We start from the raw sequence: 18,921 nt of genomic DNA, 5'->3' as shown, positions 1-18,921 counted from the left end.
AATATTAAATTGTTTCTTATTTTCATTTCGATGCTATATGCTTGCATTTCACAATGTGCTGTCATATTATGAAGTCATATACATAGTCGTATTATGAAGGTACATATAATACATACATAGACAAAATTTTAGACTAGTTTTTCTTATATGTTTCATACTTTGGAACGGAACCCCTTTATTACTATGGGAGCCATAACTCAGTATTTGCGTTTTCGGTATTCACGACATTTCTCAGGAAGGTAACCCCCGCAAATAGCGGGGGTTTACTGTATACCACTAAATTCCCCTTAGTGTGAGAAAGAGGAAGTATGTGTGAAAAAAAAAAAAAAAAAAAAAATATATATATATATATATACACACACACTTTGCTGCTACTTTATTAGGTACACCTACCTAGTAGTGTGTTGAGCCTCCTTTAGCCTTCAAAACAGCTTTAATTCATCTAGTCATTGATTGAACAAGATGCTGAAAACGATGTGCAGGAATGGAGTACCATGCAGACAGGAGTGTGTCATGCAGTTCTTTGAGATTTGACGGAGGTATAATCCTGCAGCGAACAGCCCTTTCTAGCTCATCCCAAAGATTTTCAATAGGGTTGAGATCTGCAGACTGAGTGGGCCACTGCAGCAAAGAAAAGTCATTGTCATGTTCCTGGAACCATTCCATGGTGATTCAGGCTTTGTGCACTGGCAACGTGTATATATTATCCTGCTGGAAGTAACAATCTGACTGAGGATAAACTGTCAACATGAACAGATGCGCTTGGTCGGCAATGATGTTTAGGTAAGATGTGGCATTCACATATGAATCTATGGATATCAATGGACCCAACGTGTGCCAAGAAAACATTCCCCACACTGTAACACTGCCCCCATCACCTTGCACAGTAGTCATCAAACACGAAGAGTCCATGGATTCAGTTGTTTTCGCCAAATTCTGAGCCTTCCATCAACATGATGCACTAGGAACTTCGACTTGTCACACCAAACAACTGTTTTCCAATCCTCGATAGTCCAGTGCTGGTGTTGCTGTGCCCACAGGAGGTGTGTTTTCTTGTTCTTCATTGATAACAAAGGTACGCGATGTGGCCATCGGCTGTTGTAGCCCATTCGTGACAAAGTGCGACTAGTGGTCCATTGCGATATTTTGTTCTGCGCACCAAGGTTGTATTCTGACGTGATGTGTGACATTGTGGTCCATCTGTTTGCTTACACAATTCTAGCCATCCTCCTCTGACCTCTCTCATCAACAAGCAATTTTCTTCCACAGGAGTGCAGTTGAGAGGATATTTTCTGTTGGGTGCACCATTCTCAATACACCCTTGAAACTGTGGTGCGTGAGAAGTTCAGGAGAACAGCCGTTTCAGAGATGTTTTGTCCAGCACGTCTTACACCAACTACCATGCCACGTGCGAAGTCCGTTAGATCACTCCTTTTCCCCATTCTTGCTATGGTTTGTACACTTAACTGATACTAGAAAGGTTGTTCTGCTGCATTTATATCCACAACTGTGGTCATGTGACTTGCAATGTTGTGGGACAAACCATTTGTGTGCACAGTAGGGGTGTACCTAATAAAGTGGCAGCACAGTGTATATGTTGTGGATTATTAGTGGAAAAAATTTCCTGTCCCCTCCATTCTTCCCTTCCGCTGGATTGACTGGTGGTCACTTGGATCAGTATGGCCAGCTGCCTATCTAAGCAGATATCATGCCGTAGCTACCTAGCCAGCATGGTGTGGGAGGCTGACACTGGTCAGTAGGAATTAACCCTGGCCAGTATAGGACAGAGCACCATACAGGCACTCCAGAATAAAGATCCTTTCCCCTATGATCCTTCACTCCTACCACCTAGGTTGGTTGTTCTCTCTCCACCCTTCCCCCAACCTGGGTGGTGCTCTCCCCCCATCAACTGGTGAGTCAGCCCACTGCCTACTATGACCTCCCACCCTCAGAGCAGAATGGGCATCATAACCTGGGGGTCCCCTTTCTATCCTCCCTTTCAACCAGGTGGGTGCCTTCACTACTGATCCCCCTCTTTCTCTCTACCACTTTAACCCCCTCCCACTTCCTATCTCCCAACTACTACCTTCTAACTTTCACCTAGGCGCCTCCGTAGCCAGGTGGGAAAGAGCAGTAGTGCGTAGCACACGCTTCCTGATTAGACCGGGGTTCGAGCCCGTCACCACCAAATACGGAGGATGCGGAAAGGTCAGGGAATGACCACCGCATATCTAGGAGCAATATGGCCTTAGTTGCTAATGCTCCTAAAAACCAAATAACAATCACCTTTTTTTGGGGGGGGGGGCTCTTTCTGTCTGTAGCCTTGGCTACCACAGGGTTCACCCTGCCAGTGCTTCATACTCCCCACTGCCTGGCCCTCCTCATGGCACTGGTCGGTAAATTAGGGGATTTCTGTGTGAAAACAATTCAAGGAAAATTCAAAACAAAACAATTAAATTAGAGGTTTCTGTTTGAAAACAATTCACACAGAAACCTCTAATTTACCGACCAGCGCCATGAGGAGGGCCAGGCAGTAGGGAGTATGAAGCACTGGCAGGGTAAACCATGTGGTAGCCAAGGCTACAGACAGGAAGAGCCTCAAAGAGAAAAAAAAAAAAGGTGAAAGTTAGAAGGTAGTAGTTAAACAAGCCCCTACGCTAACAGACCAGATGAACAACACAACCCACACTAACCTACATAAATCTGGCCTTTACAGAGTTTTGTATTCAATGATGCAGAGTTTCTCCAAACTCTGCATCACTGCTTAATGCATTGTTTGGAGAAACCTCCAGAGCCGCATTACAAATAATACTATGTAGTCCACTTGATATCAATGCTTTAACTGTTGATGATACTGCTCAGGTTGTTGACAAACTGAATATGTATTTTGTATTTACATTCACACAAGGAATTTTTTAGGGAAGGGCAAGCCTTTCCAGTTTATCAAACTCTAACAGGGAGCTAAATGATTTTGTGATAACTGAGAGGAAATTGTTGAAGCAAAACATGAAAATTCCTGGGGTGGATAGGATCTATCCAATTATATTAGGAAGGCAGCAAAGGAGTAAAGCAAAACTTCAGCCATAATTATGAGATCACCTCTGGATGCAAGGGGTCCCTACAGACAGGAGATGTGCAAATGTATCCCAAATTCACAAAGGAGGATCAAAAGGTGACTAGTAATTACAGACCTGTTAGCTTAACTTCTAACATAGGGAAAACGAAGACATCACTGGTTAAAGAAGTAATACAGGAACATCTAGAAAAGAACATAATTTGCAGTCAAGGCACGGATTTGTAAAAGGGAATCATATCTGACCGATCTGACTGGATATAATGATGCAGTAACAAAGGAACTAGATGCAAAAAAATTTTTATCATATACTTCGTTTTCAGGAAAGTTTTTGATACTGTTACACATAAAAGACTGCTGTACAAATTGGATAAATGTGGCATTAAAGACAAATTACTGCTGTGTATAAAGGGATGGTTGAGTAGGAGAAGATAGAGACTAGTTATTAATGAACAGTCTTCATGGACAACTGTTATTAGTGGAGTCCCCGAGGGTTCAGTGCTGCTGGGCTCATTGTTTTCATCAGCATTAATAAAAGGTATACCACGCTTAATGTCTAAGTTTGCGAATGATATGAAGGTTGGCAGGGTAGTTAATGACAGTAATCAACATAAGCAATTACAACAAAATATAGAAAAGTTAGACAAATAGGCCAAGAAATGGCCGTTGAAGCTTAACAGTGACAAATGCAAGGTACTGCATATGGGTAGCAGTAATCTCAGATAAACTTATTGTGTGGTATAGAAGAAAATGAAAAAGACCTGAGAGTAATTTTGCAGTTAGATATCAAACCAAGCTGGCTGCCAGGACAGCTTGTAGGGTTTTGTCAATGATATACAGGAATTTTGCCAACAAGGATAAGGAGGTCATTATCCCATTATACAAGGCAATAGTTAGGCCACATCTTGAGTAATGCATAAAGGTGCTGTTATTTTGCTGTTTGGTTTTTTTTTTTTTTTAATAGCATTAGCAACTAAGGCCATATTGCTCCAGAAATATGTGGTGGTCATTCCCTGACCTTTCCGCATTCTCCACATTTGGTGGTGACGGGATCTGAACACTGGTCTAATCAATAAGCGTGTGCTACGCACTGCTGCTCCTTCCCACCTGGCTACGGAGGCACCAGCATAAAGGTGCCTCAGTAGCCAGGTGGGCAGGAGCAGCAGTGCGTAGCACACGCTTCTTGATTAGACCGGGGTTCGAGCCCGTGACCACTAAATACAGAGGATGCAGAAAGGTCAGGGAATGACCACGCATATCCCCCAGAGCAATATGGCCTTAGTTTCTAATGCTCCTAAAAACCAAATAACAAACAAACAAACAAACAGCATAAAGGTCTGGAAGAATCATTTTAGGAAGGATGTAGATCTTCTGGAACAGGTACAAAAAAGAGCAACAAGATTGGTGAAGGAAACAAAAGTGTGATCTTACCAACAAAGCTGTCAGTTTTGTAAATTGCAGCACTTGGAGACTAGGTAACCGCAAGATAACCTGATTGAGGTGTTTTAAGGATTTGAATGGATTGAGAAAGCTCAATACTGATAGCATTCTTCCTACTGCTCAGGCAACAACAGGTGGAAGTGGGTAGGTTAAATAAATTATTCAAGGAAGTACTACAGAAACTACTGGAATGGATGGATAGGTGATTTGTTTTTTTTTTTTTTTTGTCTGATACTTTATAAGCTTGCGTCATTTGCCACAACTAATACTAATAATACGACTGCTAGTTACTGTGTCATACTAATGCAGTGGTTTTCAACTGGGGTGCCATACCATTATTCCAGGGGTGCCACGCAATTTGGGTTTAAGTTACCTAAACTTTTTTTTTTTTTTTTTTTAATTTATATATTTATTTCACTATAAAAAGGTGTATGGTATATTATTAATTTTGTGGTGATTTATAATTGATGTGAGTGATCACTTAATTATGACCACCCTGCCTATGAAAACAATGTAACCCATTGACCATCAGTCGCCCTAAGTAGTATAGATAAAGTGTCAGTGGTTCAGTAGCCAGAAAATTCCAACCGTGATGAGTAAAAGGAAGGATTTATCGGACTTCTATAAAGGGCAGATTGTGGGTGCTCGACGAGCTGGTGCCTCGATTTCCCAAACAGCTGAAATGGTGGGGTGTTCGAGAGCTGCCGTAGTTAAAGTGTACCAGGACCGGCATCAAAATGGTCAAACAACAACCCAATGGAAAACTGCAAAGTTCAGCAAAAGCTTGATGTTAGAGGTTAGCGCCAGGTCTGACAACTCGTACGGGTGAACAGGTGCAGCACTGTTGAAGAGTTGACTACCCAATACATGGACCAACCTGAAACAATATCTGGCATGACATAGCCTGATTGGCTGGTATAGCCCATATGTGCGTCGCACACTCGCACATATGGGCTATACCATCAGACGATCCCTACTGCATCCTCTCCTAACCAGGGTTCACTGGCATAAAAGATTTGCCTGATGCAAAGAGCATGCAAGTTGGACTTAGAAAACTGGAAGAAGGTGTGCTAGTCGGATGAGTCACATTATTTACTCCACACCATGGATGGTCGTGTAAAGATTTGGCATCAACAACATGAGGCTCTTGATCCATCATGCATGGTATCAAAAGTGCAGGCCAGTGGAGGTGGTTTTATGGTGTGGGGCATGTTTCATTGGCAGGAACTTGGAACCCTGGTGCATGCGGAACAACATATCAGTGGTCTCTGCTATCGTCAACTGCTTGCTGACTGTGTACACCCCTGCTATGTTACACTTTTTCCCAAATGGTGATGGTGTCTTCCATGATGACAATGTGAGGAGCCATCAGGCACTTGTTGTGCAAGAACGGTCTGAGGAACACAGTTCTGACTTCCAGCATATCGATTGGCCTCCGAACTTCCCCCGGTATCAATCCCATAAAGCACTTGTGGGACACTATGGAAAGGCATATCAGGCGTCTGGATATACAAATCACTTCCATGCTTGCATTGCTGACCGCATTACACACAGCTTGGTTGGCCATACCTCCCGAACGCTTCCAACATCTTGTTGAATCAATGCCATGTTCGATAGCTGCTGTACTGAGGGGCAAAAGGAGGCCCTACGAAATATTAGGCAGGTTGTCATAATTCAGTGATCACTCAGTGCATATAATTTGTATTATGAATTGTAATTTTGTTTATAGTTATATTATTGTAATAACTATCATATAACATTTTTTTAATATTAGATATATATATATGTATATACAGAGAGAGAATCAAATCTAACAGGCAGAAAATTGAGTAGGGGTGCCACAAAATAAAATAAATTACTTAAGGGTGCCATTATTAAAAAAAAAAAAAGGGTCGAAAACCACTGTACTAATGTAATAACAAAAAAGCAAGTACTTACTTTTGAATATTATTTTATTTATTTTTATTTTTTCAGATACGCTAGAACGTCTTCTCTAAAAGTAACATAGTCAATGAGAAAAGCTATTCAATATTTTTGAATTTTGATTCAAAATTGATTTGATTTGAATTATTCAAGATTCAACTGCATTTTCAGAAATGCAGTTGAATCCTTATCATATCTTGATCACTTATATTTCCAATTTATAAATCCTGGTTTACTACTAGTAGAGGTAAAGGAGGAAGGGACTAACATTTCTTTTATTCCGAATTTAAATTAATAAAAATCCAAATACTTTATACCATTCTATTCCATAATGATCCTTGTTTACTTTGCTGGTCTGGCGTGAGTCGTATATAATTATTCGTTACTACTGTAGTACCTATGAAGTCCCAGTTTGGGATCATCATGCCGGAGCCTGCAAAATGTAATGAAATTGTCAAATATACTTTACTGCAAAATTTAATTAAAATTTAACCCTAACTGAACAAATTAAAAAACATTTAAAAACATATTTAGAAATATCAAATATGCAGAAAAGTAATAAATAAAAAAATTTAAAGGCTTAACTAAGAAATACAATAAATAAAAAACATATACAGGCATCCCCCGTATAACATGGTACTTCTACAACACGGTTTTGCTCTAACACGATTGATAAATTGCGGCAATCCTCGCACAAAATGGTACTTATATAACATGGTTTGAGAATTGCGGGAAAACTCACATAACACAGTATTTTTGAGCTTTTGTGCTGGGCTGCTATTATGTTAGATGTAATTTTCAACGTTTCCATTCCTTTTTTGTGAATCCCTGCTGTTGACTCACTAGTCGTTATCGCCATCGTGATATTTTTCCAAAGCAAATTTCTGGAGATCCACACCATAAAACAATAAAAACAATTTGCGGCTTCTAGTTTATTGGTCTTTTTTTTTTTTTTGGTTATAGAATTAAAAACAGTGGAAATGATAAGCAATTAATAACAAAAAACACAAGTTGCTGTTGTTGTTGTTGTATGCACAAGTTGCAACAAACACGATATGCCATGTGAGATACGGAGTAATGAGTTTCTGAAAATTTATTTGTTAATCAAATATAAATGGGTAGTAAACTCAATCTTCTTGCATTTGCTATAGTAACGATAGCTGGAATTATGTGGGTTTTCACATTATCATGGTGAAATGTGTCTTGTCTTCCATGAAATATTCAATCATATAAAAAAACATAAATAAATTTTCAGAAACTCATTACTCCATATTTCACATGGCATATCGTGTTTGTTGCAACTTGTGCATGCTGTGTTCTTTGTTATTAGTTGCTTATCATTTCCACTGTTTTTAATTCTATAACAAAAAAAAAAAAAAAAAAGTCAGTGAACAGAAATATCAATTAGTTAGTATGTACATATTACAGTATGTATTAATTAAGCTATGGATGTAAGCATAAATTTATTTTTATTTTGCTAACAGGAAAATATTATTCCAATTTTCAAGTAACTATTAACTTTGTTAATTGGTAAGGTAATAAAGTTAAATTTGTGCTTTATATCTTTAAAGCGGGGGGGGTCCACCATATTTTGTTGGGAGATCCCTGGGTTGGGAGATTCTGTACTATTGAACTTGTGCTTGTTTGAGACCATAAAAAATTGTGATTTCGAAGCATGCAATTTGTGACTTTTGAAGAGAGCAGAAGGCACGCGAAATCTAGATGCTGCAGAAAAGATTGTGCTTAGCAACAATGAAGAGGAAGAAAATTAGATGAATGTACATTATCTGACATATGGAAGTACTGTGGCTCAGAGGAGAACTGAGGGGGCAGTTGCCTTCTGAATCACAGCCTTTTAAAATGCACTGCTTGCATGATGTTTGTGGAGCATTCAGGTACGGGACATGATATTGCCATGGGGGATGTCTTTGTATGTGCACGATGCAAGGAGTGTATCAAAATCAGGCAACAACTCAGCGTTGTTATGGGCCTATATGAGAGCTTGAAGGACAGGGTGGATGCCCTCGAAGGAATTAAATTGAGGGGCCCATCAAGCTCTCAGCTGCCCACATCAACGCCAGAGCTTGCACTTGGTTATCACGCAACACAGCGGCAACCCCCAAGGCAGAATGCGCTGGCCCCACAGGAACTAGTAGTTGTTGGTGACTCTATTGTCACGGAAACGGGGAATATGCTTTGTAAAAAGGATAAGTTGAACAGGACCAGGGTATGTCTGCCAGGGGCAAAGGGCATTGTAGAGCGGATATCATCTTTTAAGAGCACAAAAGGTGATACAGTTGTACACGTTGGCACTAATGATATCAAGAGTAGGAGACCAGCAGAATTACTTAACAAGTACAGGTCACTGTTGAAAAAAAGCCGTGAATTAGGGTTGAATTTGAAAGTGTCTGCAATTCTGCCCAGCCACGATAGGAGGGGCCAGAAGAAAGGGCCAAGGACTGAACTCTGCGGGCAGCCTTTATTCACAGGGAGTATCAATTCCTGGAACCTTGTGCATACTGAGACACTTCTGTCTGTAAGGTAGCTGTTTATTACCTTATAGAAGTTTTTGCTGATGTTATCGAGGCAGTGATAGGTGTGTTGGACACATGCTAGCTTGGGCGGATTCAGAAACTAATAGATTAACACTAGCTGCATGCAAAGTGGAAACAGTTCTTGCACTGATTCTATTGGAATGAGCAACAGCCTGGAAAGCAAGTTGCTGGGGATTTCAAGAACTGCTGGGAGTCATCATGAACAAGTAAATACATTGAAAGCACAGAATTCGTGGGATACCTGGTTCCTGGGCAATGCGACAATGTCGCCCCTCTCGCTAGTGGACGAATCCACAGCTTGGCAGGAATATATAGGTGCACAGCACCACTGCATTCACATAGACAGTAATTCGATGTCAGTATGGATAAACATCATGAGTTAACCAACTTTGAAAGAGGGATGATAGTGGGTGCCTGGCACATAGGTCACTATCACGGAGGTGGTACAGAAATATGCCATTTCCAGAATAACATCTCATAATGGACGGTGCTGTGGGTAGAGAAAGGCGGTGGATAAACGTGACCAACGTCTGTTGTTGTTGTTGTTAGGTTTTTAGGAGCATTAGCAACCAAGGCCATATTGCTCCAGGATATGCGGTGGTCATTCCCTGACCTTTCCGCATCCTCCGTATTTGGTGGTGACGGGCTCGAACCCCGGTCTAATCAAGAAGCATGTGCTACGCACTGCTGCTCCTTCCCACCTAGCTACGGAGGCGCCACCGACGTCTGTCTTGCATTGTTTCGGCAAACTGGAGAGGGACAGTGACACAAATCGCCACCAACTTTAACGAGGGAGGTGCCAGAAATGACTCCACAAAGACCATCAGGTGATCATTAGCCGCAATATGTTACAGGAGCCACAAACCCACAAGAGTCCATTGTTAACACCACGAAACAGGACTCCGCCTCAACTGGCAAAAGAACATCAGTACTGGACCTTGGATGACTGGAGACAGGTCTCTTGGTCCAATGAGTCCAGTTATTTCGAGAGGACAGGTGGGAACGTATCTGGCAGAAACCGCACGAAGGTATGCACCCGTCATGTCAACAAGGAACTATTCAAGCAGGTGGACAGTCGGTAATGGTCTGGTGCATGTTCAACTCGCACATGTTGGGACTTCTGGTACATCTAAAAGTATCTCTGAATGGTCCAGGTTACGTGTCCATCCTTGCAGACCATCTGCATCCCTTCGTGGTCATTGTGTACCCTCAGTGCAATGGACTCTTCCAGCAAGAAAATGTGCCTCCCCACAGGACCATGGTGACTAGAACATGCTTCGAAGAGCATTCCGCACATTTTACCACCATGGATTGGCCTCCCTGTTCTTCAGACATGAACCCTGTGGAGCATCTTTGGGATGCTGTGGAAAAGTTTGGTGGAGCTTTGGATCCTCCATCCAGGAATGTGACAGAATTATGAACAGCGGTGCAGCAAGAATGGATAGAAATACCTGTGGAACGCTTTTGTGGACTAGTGGATTTAATGGCTCACTGTGTGACTGCCCTTATCCGGGTGAAAGGCGGGCCTACCCGTTACTAGGTAAGTATCCCATAATTTGTCCACTTAGTGTACATGGACTGTGTTAGGGTAAATTAGAGTAAGAACAGGTGCATGTATACTTGCATGTACACCGATGCTAGGAGTATAGTAAATAAATCTGATGAATTTGAAGTGCTGGTCAAGACATCAAAGGCAGATATTGTTAGGATATCAAGAGTCCTGGTGTCACACAGATATAAGGAATGCAGAATTGGAATTTGTGGAGTACAATGTGTACAGAAAGGATAGACAGGATAGGACAAAAGTATATCAGGATTAATGTCCAAGTTTGCATATGATACAAAAGTTGGCAGGGGTGTTAATGACAGTATGCTACTGCAAGAGGATCTAGAAAAGTTGGAGAGATGGGCTGAGAAGTGGCAACTGAAGTAACATTGACAAATGTAAAGTACTGCATATGGGTAGCAGTAACCCCAGAGAAAGGTACCAACTGGGTGGTATTGCACTCAGGTTACTTGGGAATGAAAAAGACCTGGAGGTAATTGTGCAGTCATATGAAGTTTTCTGCGCAGTGCAATCAGGCTGCAAGAGTACCCCATCGTTTCTTGTCAATGATATACAGGAATTTTGCTAGCAGGGATAAGGAGGTGATTATCCCTTTGTATAAGGCAATGGTCAGGCCACCCCTTAAGTACTGCATACAGATCTGGAGGTCTCATTTTAGGAAGGATGTAGAGCTGCTGCAACAAGTACAGAGAACTGATGAATGGAACAAAGGGTTGCTGTTACCAAGAAAGGCTTAAATTCTGCAAACTGCAGCAACTGGAGACTAGGCACTGCAAGGTGATCTGATTGAGGTGTATAGGACCTTAAATGGTTTGAGCAAGTCGATGGCATTCTTCCTCTTGCTTAGATTACAAACCTGAGAGGACATTCAAATTGAGGAGAGAATTGTAGAACAGATGTACAGAAATTGGCCTTTAGCCAGCGCATGGTTGATTGTTGGAACAAACTTCCATCTGTTGTGGTGGAGGTTGACGACTTAAATATTTTAGTTCAAGGCAGAACTAGACAAACATCTGGAGTGAATGGATGGGTGAAATGGGAAGGGGTTTTTTTTTCTAAAAAATAAAGGAACCACTAGATTACTTTATTTATAGATTCATAATCTGTTTATCTGGAGTGATCATCTGTTGATGTGGGATTTACTTAAAGATATATCTATGGTCAAGGGCAAAGGGAAGGTACTTTTCTTTTGTAAAGGTAACTACAGTGGTCTTAAATACTTTTTAAATTATTTTCATTGGAATCAGTTGGTGACATTCTTTGCAAAATCAGGAAACTATTCAGAATTGATTACAATGCTTTTTGTACCAACTAAAAGATACTGTTCAAGGATAAATGCTAAATGGATGTCAGATGAACTTAAGATGGGTGGTAGAGAAGGGAAATGCATGGGATGATTATAAATTACCAGAGGACACTACAGTAAGCATAAACTGGCAAACAGTCACGTGTCAAGTCACTAAGGATGGTTAACCAAGCTAGAGAAGATGAGGTCTTTGACTAAGACTGCAAAAAAAAGTAGCAAATAATTCTTTGCTTATGTTAACACTAGAAGGAAAGGGATGAGCCAAATTGGACTGTTATATTTGAATGATATAACTATTGATGATCCTGTTCAGGTTGCTGACAAACTGGATAAATATTTTGCATCTAAGCAACTTCTTTTAGTGTGATTTTTGTTCATGCAAGAATTTTTTTTAGCAAAGTGAAGTGCAAAAAGGATATGTGTAATAGTTTGTTTGTTTGTTTGTTTGTTTTTTTTTTTTTTCAGGAGCATTAGCAACTATGGCCATATTGCTCCGGGATATGCGGTGGTCATTCACTGACCTTTCCGCATCCTCCGTATTTGGTGGTGACGGGCTCGAACCCCGGTCTAATCAAGAAGCGTGTGCTACGCACTGCTGCTGCTCCTTCCCACCTGGCTACGGAGGCGCCATGTGTGTAATAGGACCAGAGTATGCCTTCCAGGGGCAAAACTTGATGATTTTGTAGAGCAGATATTATTACTGCTCAGAGCAGAAGAGTTACTGCTGACAATCAATCAAGAGTAGTTTTCTCTTATTGCCTCTCTAACATGTTAGTGTAAGAAACTGCCATCCAATAAATGCAGAAAATTTCTGCTAGTATGTGAGTGATTAATAGACAAGTTCCAGTCAATATTTGGAAAGTTAAAATTCCCATTATAATCAGCCATTCTGATTTACTGACCTGTTCTATTTGTCTGTAGTCATTCATTATACTCATCATAATCATTTGGCCTTTAATTGACTCCTAATCTAAATTTTTGTTTTCCCAGTGCTTATTTCACATTTAGAATAAAATACTACCTTTTGTAGTAATTAAATAAATCAAATGAAACGGGCTCTTATTCAGTCTAATAGATCGAACCAGTATTTATATGTCTTTTCCTTTCCTTTTTTACCATTAGCAAAAAAACCAAGGCCACAATTTCTATTTCACCGGGTAATGGGATCTTAACACACTGATAAAATAGCTCAGGCTGTAGACAGCCCTAAAGCCAAAGGCAGTATATCTGTACCAGTTCAACTGATGATGGAATTGCACACCTGTAGCCAAGCAGTTGTCCACAATCATTACAGCCAAATTGTTGATGGAAACCAAGGCCATATTCTAATGCTGTTATAAAAATTAGTTAATGCAACTCACTCAACAAATAAAGCTAATTGCTGTAGAAGTCAACAAATAAAGCTAATTGCTGTAGAAATCACATCCAGATTCACAATCTGCATAAAAGAATTAATTTAAAAACTTAATTTCCTTTTACATTTCCAAAAACTTGTTGACTTGTGCAATCAGATATAATAACATGATTTTACACTGTTCTTACTGTATTCACTTCAAATATTTTCTTATTTTTTTTATGAAAACCCCAAACGAGAGGTATTAGAACCTATAGTACTTAGTACTGTGCTTTGGTTGGAGGTTGAGAAGACGAAAGAAGATATTTGTTGACATTAGACTTGAACTTCTGTAGACTGTAATTTTCAGGAAATATGCATGAAGGAAGGTTGTTCCAGAAAACAGCAGTTGAATGAATATACATGGCAGATGAAAAGTTGGTTCTGTGAGTTTGAAGTTGGACAGTAAACGGATGTTGGCTGGTAGCAGCACGAGTTCAGACTGTTTTGAAAGAGAGAGAGAGCGGGAATTATAGAAGCCAATTCAGAAGAACAGTGCCCATGGAATTATCTGTAGAAAAGCCGTATAGAATGAACAGTACGTCTATGAGACAGCGAGTGTAGAGACTCTGTTAGAGAGGAGTCATTAATTAACCTAACTGCCCTCTTCTGAATAGAATCTAGAAGCCTGAGAGAGGTTTTGTGTTTTATTCCATGGTAGGGTGGATTTGCGATTTGTACACAGTGAACAGCTGATTGGAAGAAAAGTAATGCCGAGAGCGAAAGAGAAAACCAAGTTTTTTAGATGCAAAGGAAGCAATATTTGTAATGTGCTTGTGCCAAGAGAGATCAGAAGCCAGGGTAATCCCCAAAAGAGATATATCATTTTGCCTAGAAATCAGAGTGTCACCAAAGATAAGCATACGAGCAGAAGAATCCTTTTTACGAGATAAGACAAGACTGAGTTTTAGAAGGATTGAAATCAACTAAGTTGTCTTTGCCCCACTGGAAAATTACCTGGAGATCAGCATTTAAGGAATTAGTAGTGGATATTTGAGAAGTTGAAGCTGATTGAGCAGGGCAAGGTTTCTCAAATTGTAAAGTGGAAAGCAATGTGCTATCATCGGCAAAACTATGGATAGGATTTCCAGTCAATGGAAGAAGGTCATTAATATACAAGAGAAAAGAGTGGGGAAAAGAACTGAACCTTGATGGACACCGGCATTAGTGGAGAAGTTAGAAGACAGAGAGCCATCTACCATCACCCTGAGTGAGCGATCAGAGAGAAAACTGGATAACCAATTACTAAAAACAGTTGGCAAACCATAAGATGGAAGCTTGTTTAGAACACCTTTAGGCCAAACACGTTCAAAAGCCTTTGAGATCGTCAAGAGCAACTACTTGTGTTTCACCGAACCTTTCCATTGAATTAGTCCATAAATAGGTAACATAAGCCAGAATATCACCAGTGGATCGACATTGACGGAATCCATACTGGTGATCGTTGATCAGACGGAAGGTTTCTAGGTAGTTTAAGAGTTGGCGGTTAATTGATTTCTCCATTACTTTAGAAAGAGTAGAAGTAATTGCAATGGGATGATAACTGGATGGGAGGGATTTGTCATCCTTTTTAGGAACTGGCGGGACATGAACAAATTTCCAAGCAGAAGGAAAAACACCTTTGGAATAAGAAAGTGAAAAAAGGTGGCAAAGAATTGGAGTAAGTTCAGAAGCACAGGTTTCGAGAAAAAGTGGAGAAATACCATCAGGACCTGGAGCTTTAATAGCATCCAGATTTGTCAAAATCCTTTTGACATCTTTTTGACGGAAGACCACAGCAGGCATTGAATGGAGCATGTTGGGAATGGCGGGAGGTGTTTTACCAAGATCATTAATATTTGAGTTGGAAGAAAAATGAGATGCTAGCAGATCTGCTTTATCCATGGCTGAAGTGAACAGAACCACTGGTTTTGAAGAGATGGGAGCAGAAACGGGCAAAAATTGCGGCCAATAGCTTTGTCAAGAAACCAGAATGCTCATCTACCATTAGGGCAAGAGGCAAGTTTTCTACTCTTAGCCTGTTCAAAATCTAGTTTGGACTGATTAATAACTGCTTTACAATTGTTGCGAGCTTTGGTATAGGCAGAAAATGAAACTGAAGAATTGGAAACAAGCCAATTATGATATGCAACGTTCTTCCCTTGAACAGCCTTGGCACATTTATTGGAAAGCCAAAGTTTAGGTAAAAGACGAGATTTTAAAGTGGAGTGTGGAATAAAGGATTCCATTCTTACAAGAATAATTTCACTGACACGATCTGAGCAACGTTGACATCAGAAGTTTTGAAACAGTAATCTGACCAAGAAGAAGGAGAAAAGAAATCTTGCAGGTCATGCCATTTTTCATTCTTGTATTGCCAAACAATATGAGGTTGGGAATAGCCATGAGATAAAGGCTACTCTGGAGAACAGACAATCACCAAGTTGTGATCTGAGGTGCCTAAAGGACCACTCATTTCGACGGTGTACTTAGAAGGGTTGTTTGTGAGAAAAGATCAAGTATGTTGGTTAGGATTGTCCGGGATTCTTGTAGGTAAATGAACAATCTGTGCAAGGTCATTAGTAATTGCAAAAGCATCAGCATCTTGACCAGCTGGGTCGGTGTGACTAGAAAACGGAAGCCAGCTGGTGTTGTTAACATTAAAATCACTAAGGAAAATTACCTTACTGTTAGGAAGCCCCCCCCCCGCATACGCACTACTAGGACTCCCTCCAGTTACTATCTGGCAGAGAAGAGGTAGCAAGACATTGGCTGATCCACAAGCCTCCTAAAGTGTTACCAATAGGTTCGGTCTGGTTCGGTACTAACTAGCGGTTCGGTACTAACTAGCGGCTGGCCTGCGAACACCATTTTAGAGTTGTACCCTCAAAATGTAAGGAAGATTGGATCTCGCCATGATGTTCATCATAACCTCAAAATCATCAGTCATACTGCTTGATGGAAGAGATGGAGAAGGGTTGACTGGAACTTAGCTCTGGAGACTAAACATGGGTTCCACCTTCAAGCCTCCAATAAGCAGAGTTGTGATATTGCACCGGTTGATAAGAGTCATCTACCACCTAGTATTGCCTGGTAACAGAGAGGAGCGGTATTCCTCCATGTGGTGTGGGCACCACACCTCGACCCCTGCTTACGTTGGTTCACACCTGAGTGGTCATCCACAGTGTGCTTGTGCATGGAGGTTATACCCAGGATTACTAAGAGTCCCACCATTGTGAAGATGCAAGCAGAGAATTTGGCTGTCACAGACCATCCAGGCTTTGCTGAAATTGGGTCCACTTGATTTGACTGATATTTGGGTGAATGTCACCCAAATATCAGTTCCTTTAGATTCATATATTTTAACAGATTACATTTTAGACATATATTTTAAGAGATTATAAATCAAAGTCAGAGAAGGGGAGGAGAAGAATTTACTCCATGATTATCAGCCGAGGCAATCACAGTTGCACAGTGATCAGCCATGACCTACACACGTAATCACTCTGGAAGGAGAACCAGGCATCACCTGGTCTGCATGCACTGCAGCCAAGAATCCTGATATTCACATACAAGTTCAACTGGACAGTTCCAGTAATCCTCATAAATTCAGGTCCAATGTGCACAGATAAGGATTGAGTTGCACATTACAGTACATAGCCATGCTATTTCAGTGCTTTATGAGACAGTGCATTGATTTTAATATTGTCCAATGTATTTTCATTGCAAAAATTTACAAATATCCAACAGAGCAACATCCTACCTACAACAGACATGTCTGTACCATGCTTTCAGACACTGTCTGCAACAGATGTGCGGAAATTTGCCTTTAGCCAGCGGGTGGTTAATTGCTGGAACAAACTTCCATCTGTCGTTGTGAAAGTTGATAGCTTGAATAAATTTAAGGAGGAACTGGACAGGCATTTGGAGGGAATGGTGTGATTTTTTTTTTTTTTTTTTTGGCTGATGCTGCATAAGCTCATACATTTCCTTTCGTGCATCACATGCCACTACTACTACTACTACTACTACAATATTTATAGGTTTTCACTGTTGCTACACTGCTATTTCACAGCACAATTACCTGCTCGGAGGGGGTGGGTCTATAATATTCAGCACAGCCCTTCAGTGAATTTGCACATGCACAGCTCGTTCCCTGGAATTCAGTGAAGTTATTAAAACTTCACTTAGGGAGTATATGATGAGAGCCCTGTCGATCAATTCGGCCCTGGAAAGATTGTGCAAGGCTCAAGGGGTACAATTTTTTTCAGCCTGGTCTGTACTTGTTAACAGGAGAGACTGCTTCTACAGGGATGGGATACACTTAAATAGAAAGGGTGCAAGAATGTTTGCTGAAGCTATCGAGGCAGTGTTAGGTGGGTCGGAAAACTGCTAGATTGGGGGGATACAAGGACTAATAGATTAACAGTAGCCACTGGCAGAGGTGAAAATGATTCTTGCACTGCTTCTATTGGAATGAGCCGCAGCCTAGAAAATAAGATGCAGGATATCTCAGAGACTGCTGGGAATCATTGGGGTACAAGTAAACACATGGGTTGTGTTAGGGTAGCTAAGAAAACGAACAGGTGCATGTATACTTGCGTGTACACCAATGCTAGGAGTTTAGTAAATAAATTTCATGAATTTGAGGTATTGCTCAAAACATCAAAGGCAGATATTGTGGGGATTTCAGAGACGTGGAGTCACACAGATATAAGGAATGCAGAACTGGAATTTGGGGAGTACAATGTCTACAGAAAAGATAGACAGGATAGGAAGGAAGGAGGGGTTATGCTATTAGTTAAGAAATACATAAAATCCAAGGAAGTGAAGCCAGTCGACATTGCTGGACAGTGCAGTGTCGAGTCAGTTTTGTGTGACATAAGCATTGGGAGATCAAAATTGAGAGTAGGAGTGTGCTATAGGCCTAATGACTCTGATAAGTATAATAAGAAACTGTACAGGGAAACAGAGTGGGCCAGTAAATCAGAGAGTCTTATAATGGGGGATTTTAATTTCCCAGATATTGACTGGAATTTGGGGGCTGATCACTCACACACTAGCAAGGCTTTTGTGGATTTATTGGATGATTGTTTTCTACATCAGCATGTTCGGGAGGCAACTAGAGGGAGTAATACTCTTGATTTGATTATCAGTAGTGATTCTTCATGCATTAAGAATCTGCAGGTAAATGAACCACTAGGTGGCAGTGATCACAGTGTGCTGAAGTGGGATTTACTCCAAGAGGTAACTACCATTAGGAGCAAAGGGAAGGATTATTGCTTTCGTAAAGGCGACTACGATGGACTGAGACAGTATTTAAGTTCTATACAGTGGGACCAACTGATGATGTTACCAACAGCAAATTCAAAATGGGAAGCATTCAAAGAACTTATCTTGGAAGCTACTAGGCTTTACATACCAACCAAGAAATATTGTTCAAGGTTTAGGCCTAAATGGATGTCAGATGAACTAATGAGACATATGGCAGAGAAGAAAAATGCATGGGATACATACAAATTAACACGTGACCCAGAAGCCTATGATAGATACAAGTCGATCGGTACCCAAGTTACAAAGGAGGTTAGGCAGGCGAAAGCAGATTACGACACATCTTTGGCAAGGGATGCAAAGAAAAACAGCAAAGAGTTCTTTACTTATGTAAACTCTAGAAGGAAGGGGATG

The 18,921-nt window shown here is 40.7% G+C and overlaps 1 protein-coding gene across 2 annotated transcripts in view; it reads right to left on the bottom strand.

Moving 5' to 3' along the window:
* Positions 1-18,921, bottom strand: part of LOC150085684 (vesicular integral-membrane protein VIP36-like) — a 236,019-nt gene that overhangs the window by 204,757 nt on the left and 12,341 nt on the right. For both annotated transcript variants that reach the window (XM_090373444.1, XM_090373443.1), the window contains one exon: positions 6,754-6,869. In XM_090373444.1, the coding sequence (XP_090229570.1) occupies positions 6,754-6,861 (108 nt within the window). In that variant the 5' untranslated portion in view covers positions 6,862-6,869. The remainder of the gene's footprint in view (positions 1-6,753; positions 6,870-18,921) is intronic.

The sequence above is a fragment of the Mastigoproctus giganteus genome, chromosome 5 (assembly GCF_048544385.1).
Source record: "Mastigoproctus giganteus isolate SK-2022 chromosome 5, ASM4854438v1, whole genome shotgun sequence".
Lineage (NCBI taxonomy): Eukaryota > Metazoa > Arthropoda > Arachnida > Uropygi > Thelyphonidae > Mastigoproctus > Mastigoproctus giganteus.
This window is presented reverse-complemented; position numbering and strand designations above follow the sequence as displayed.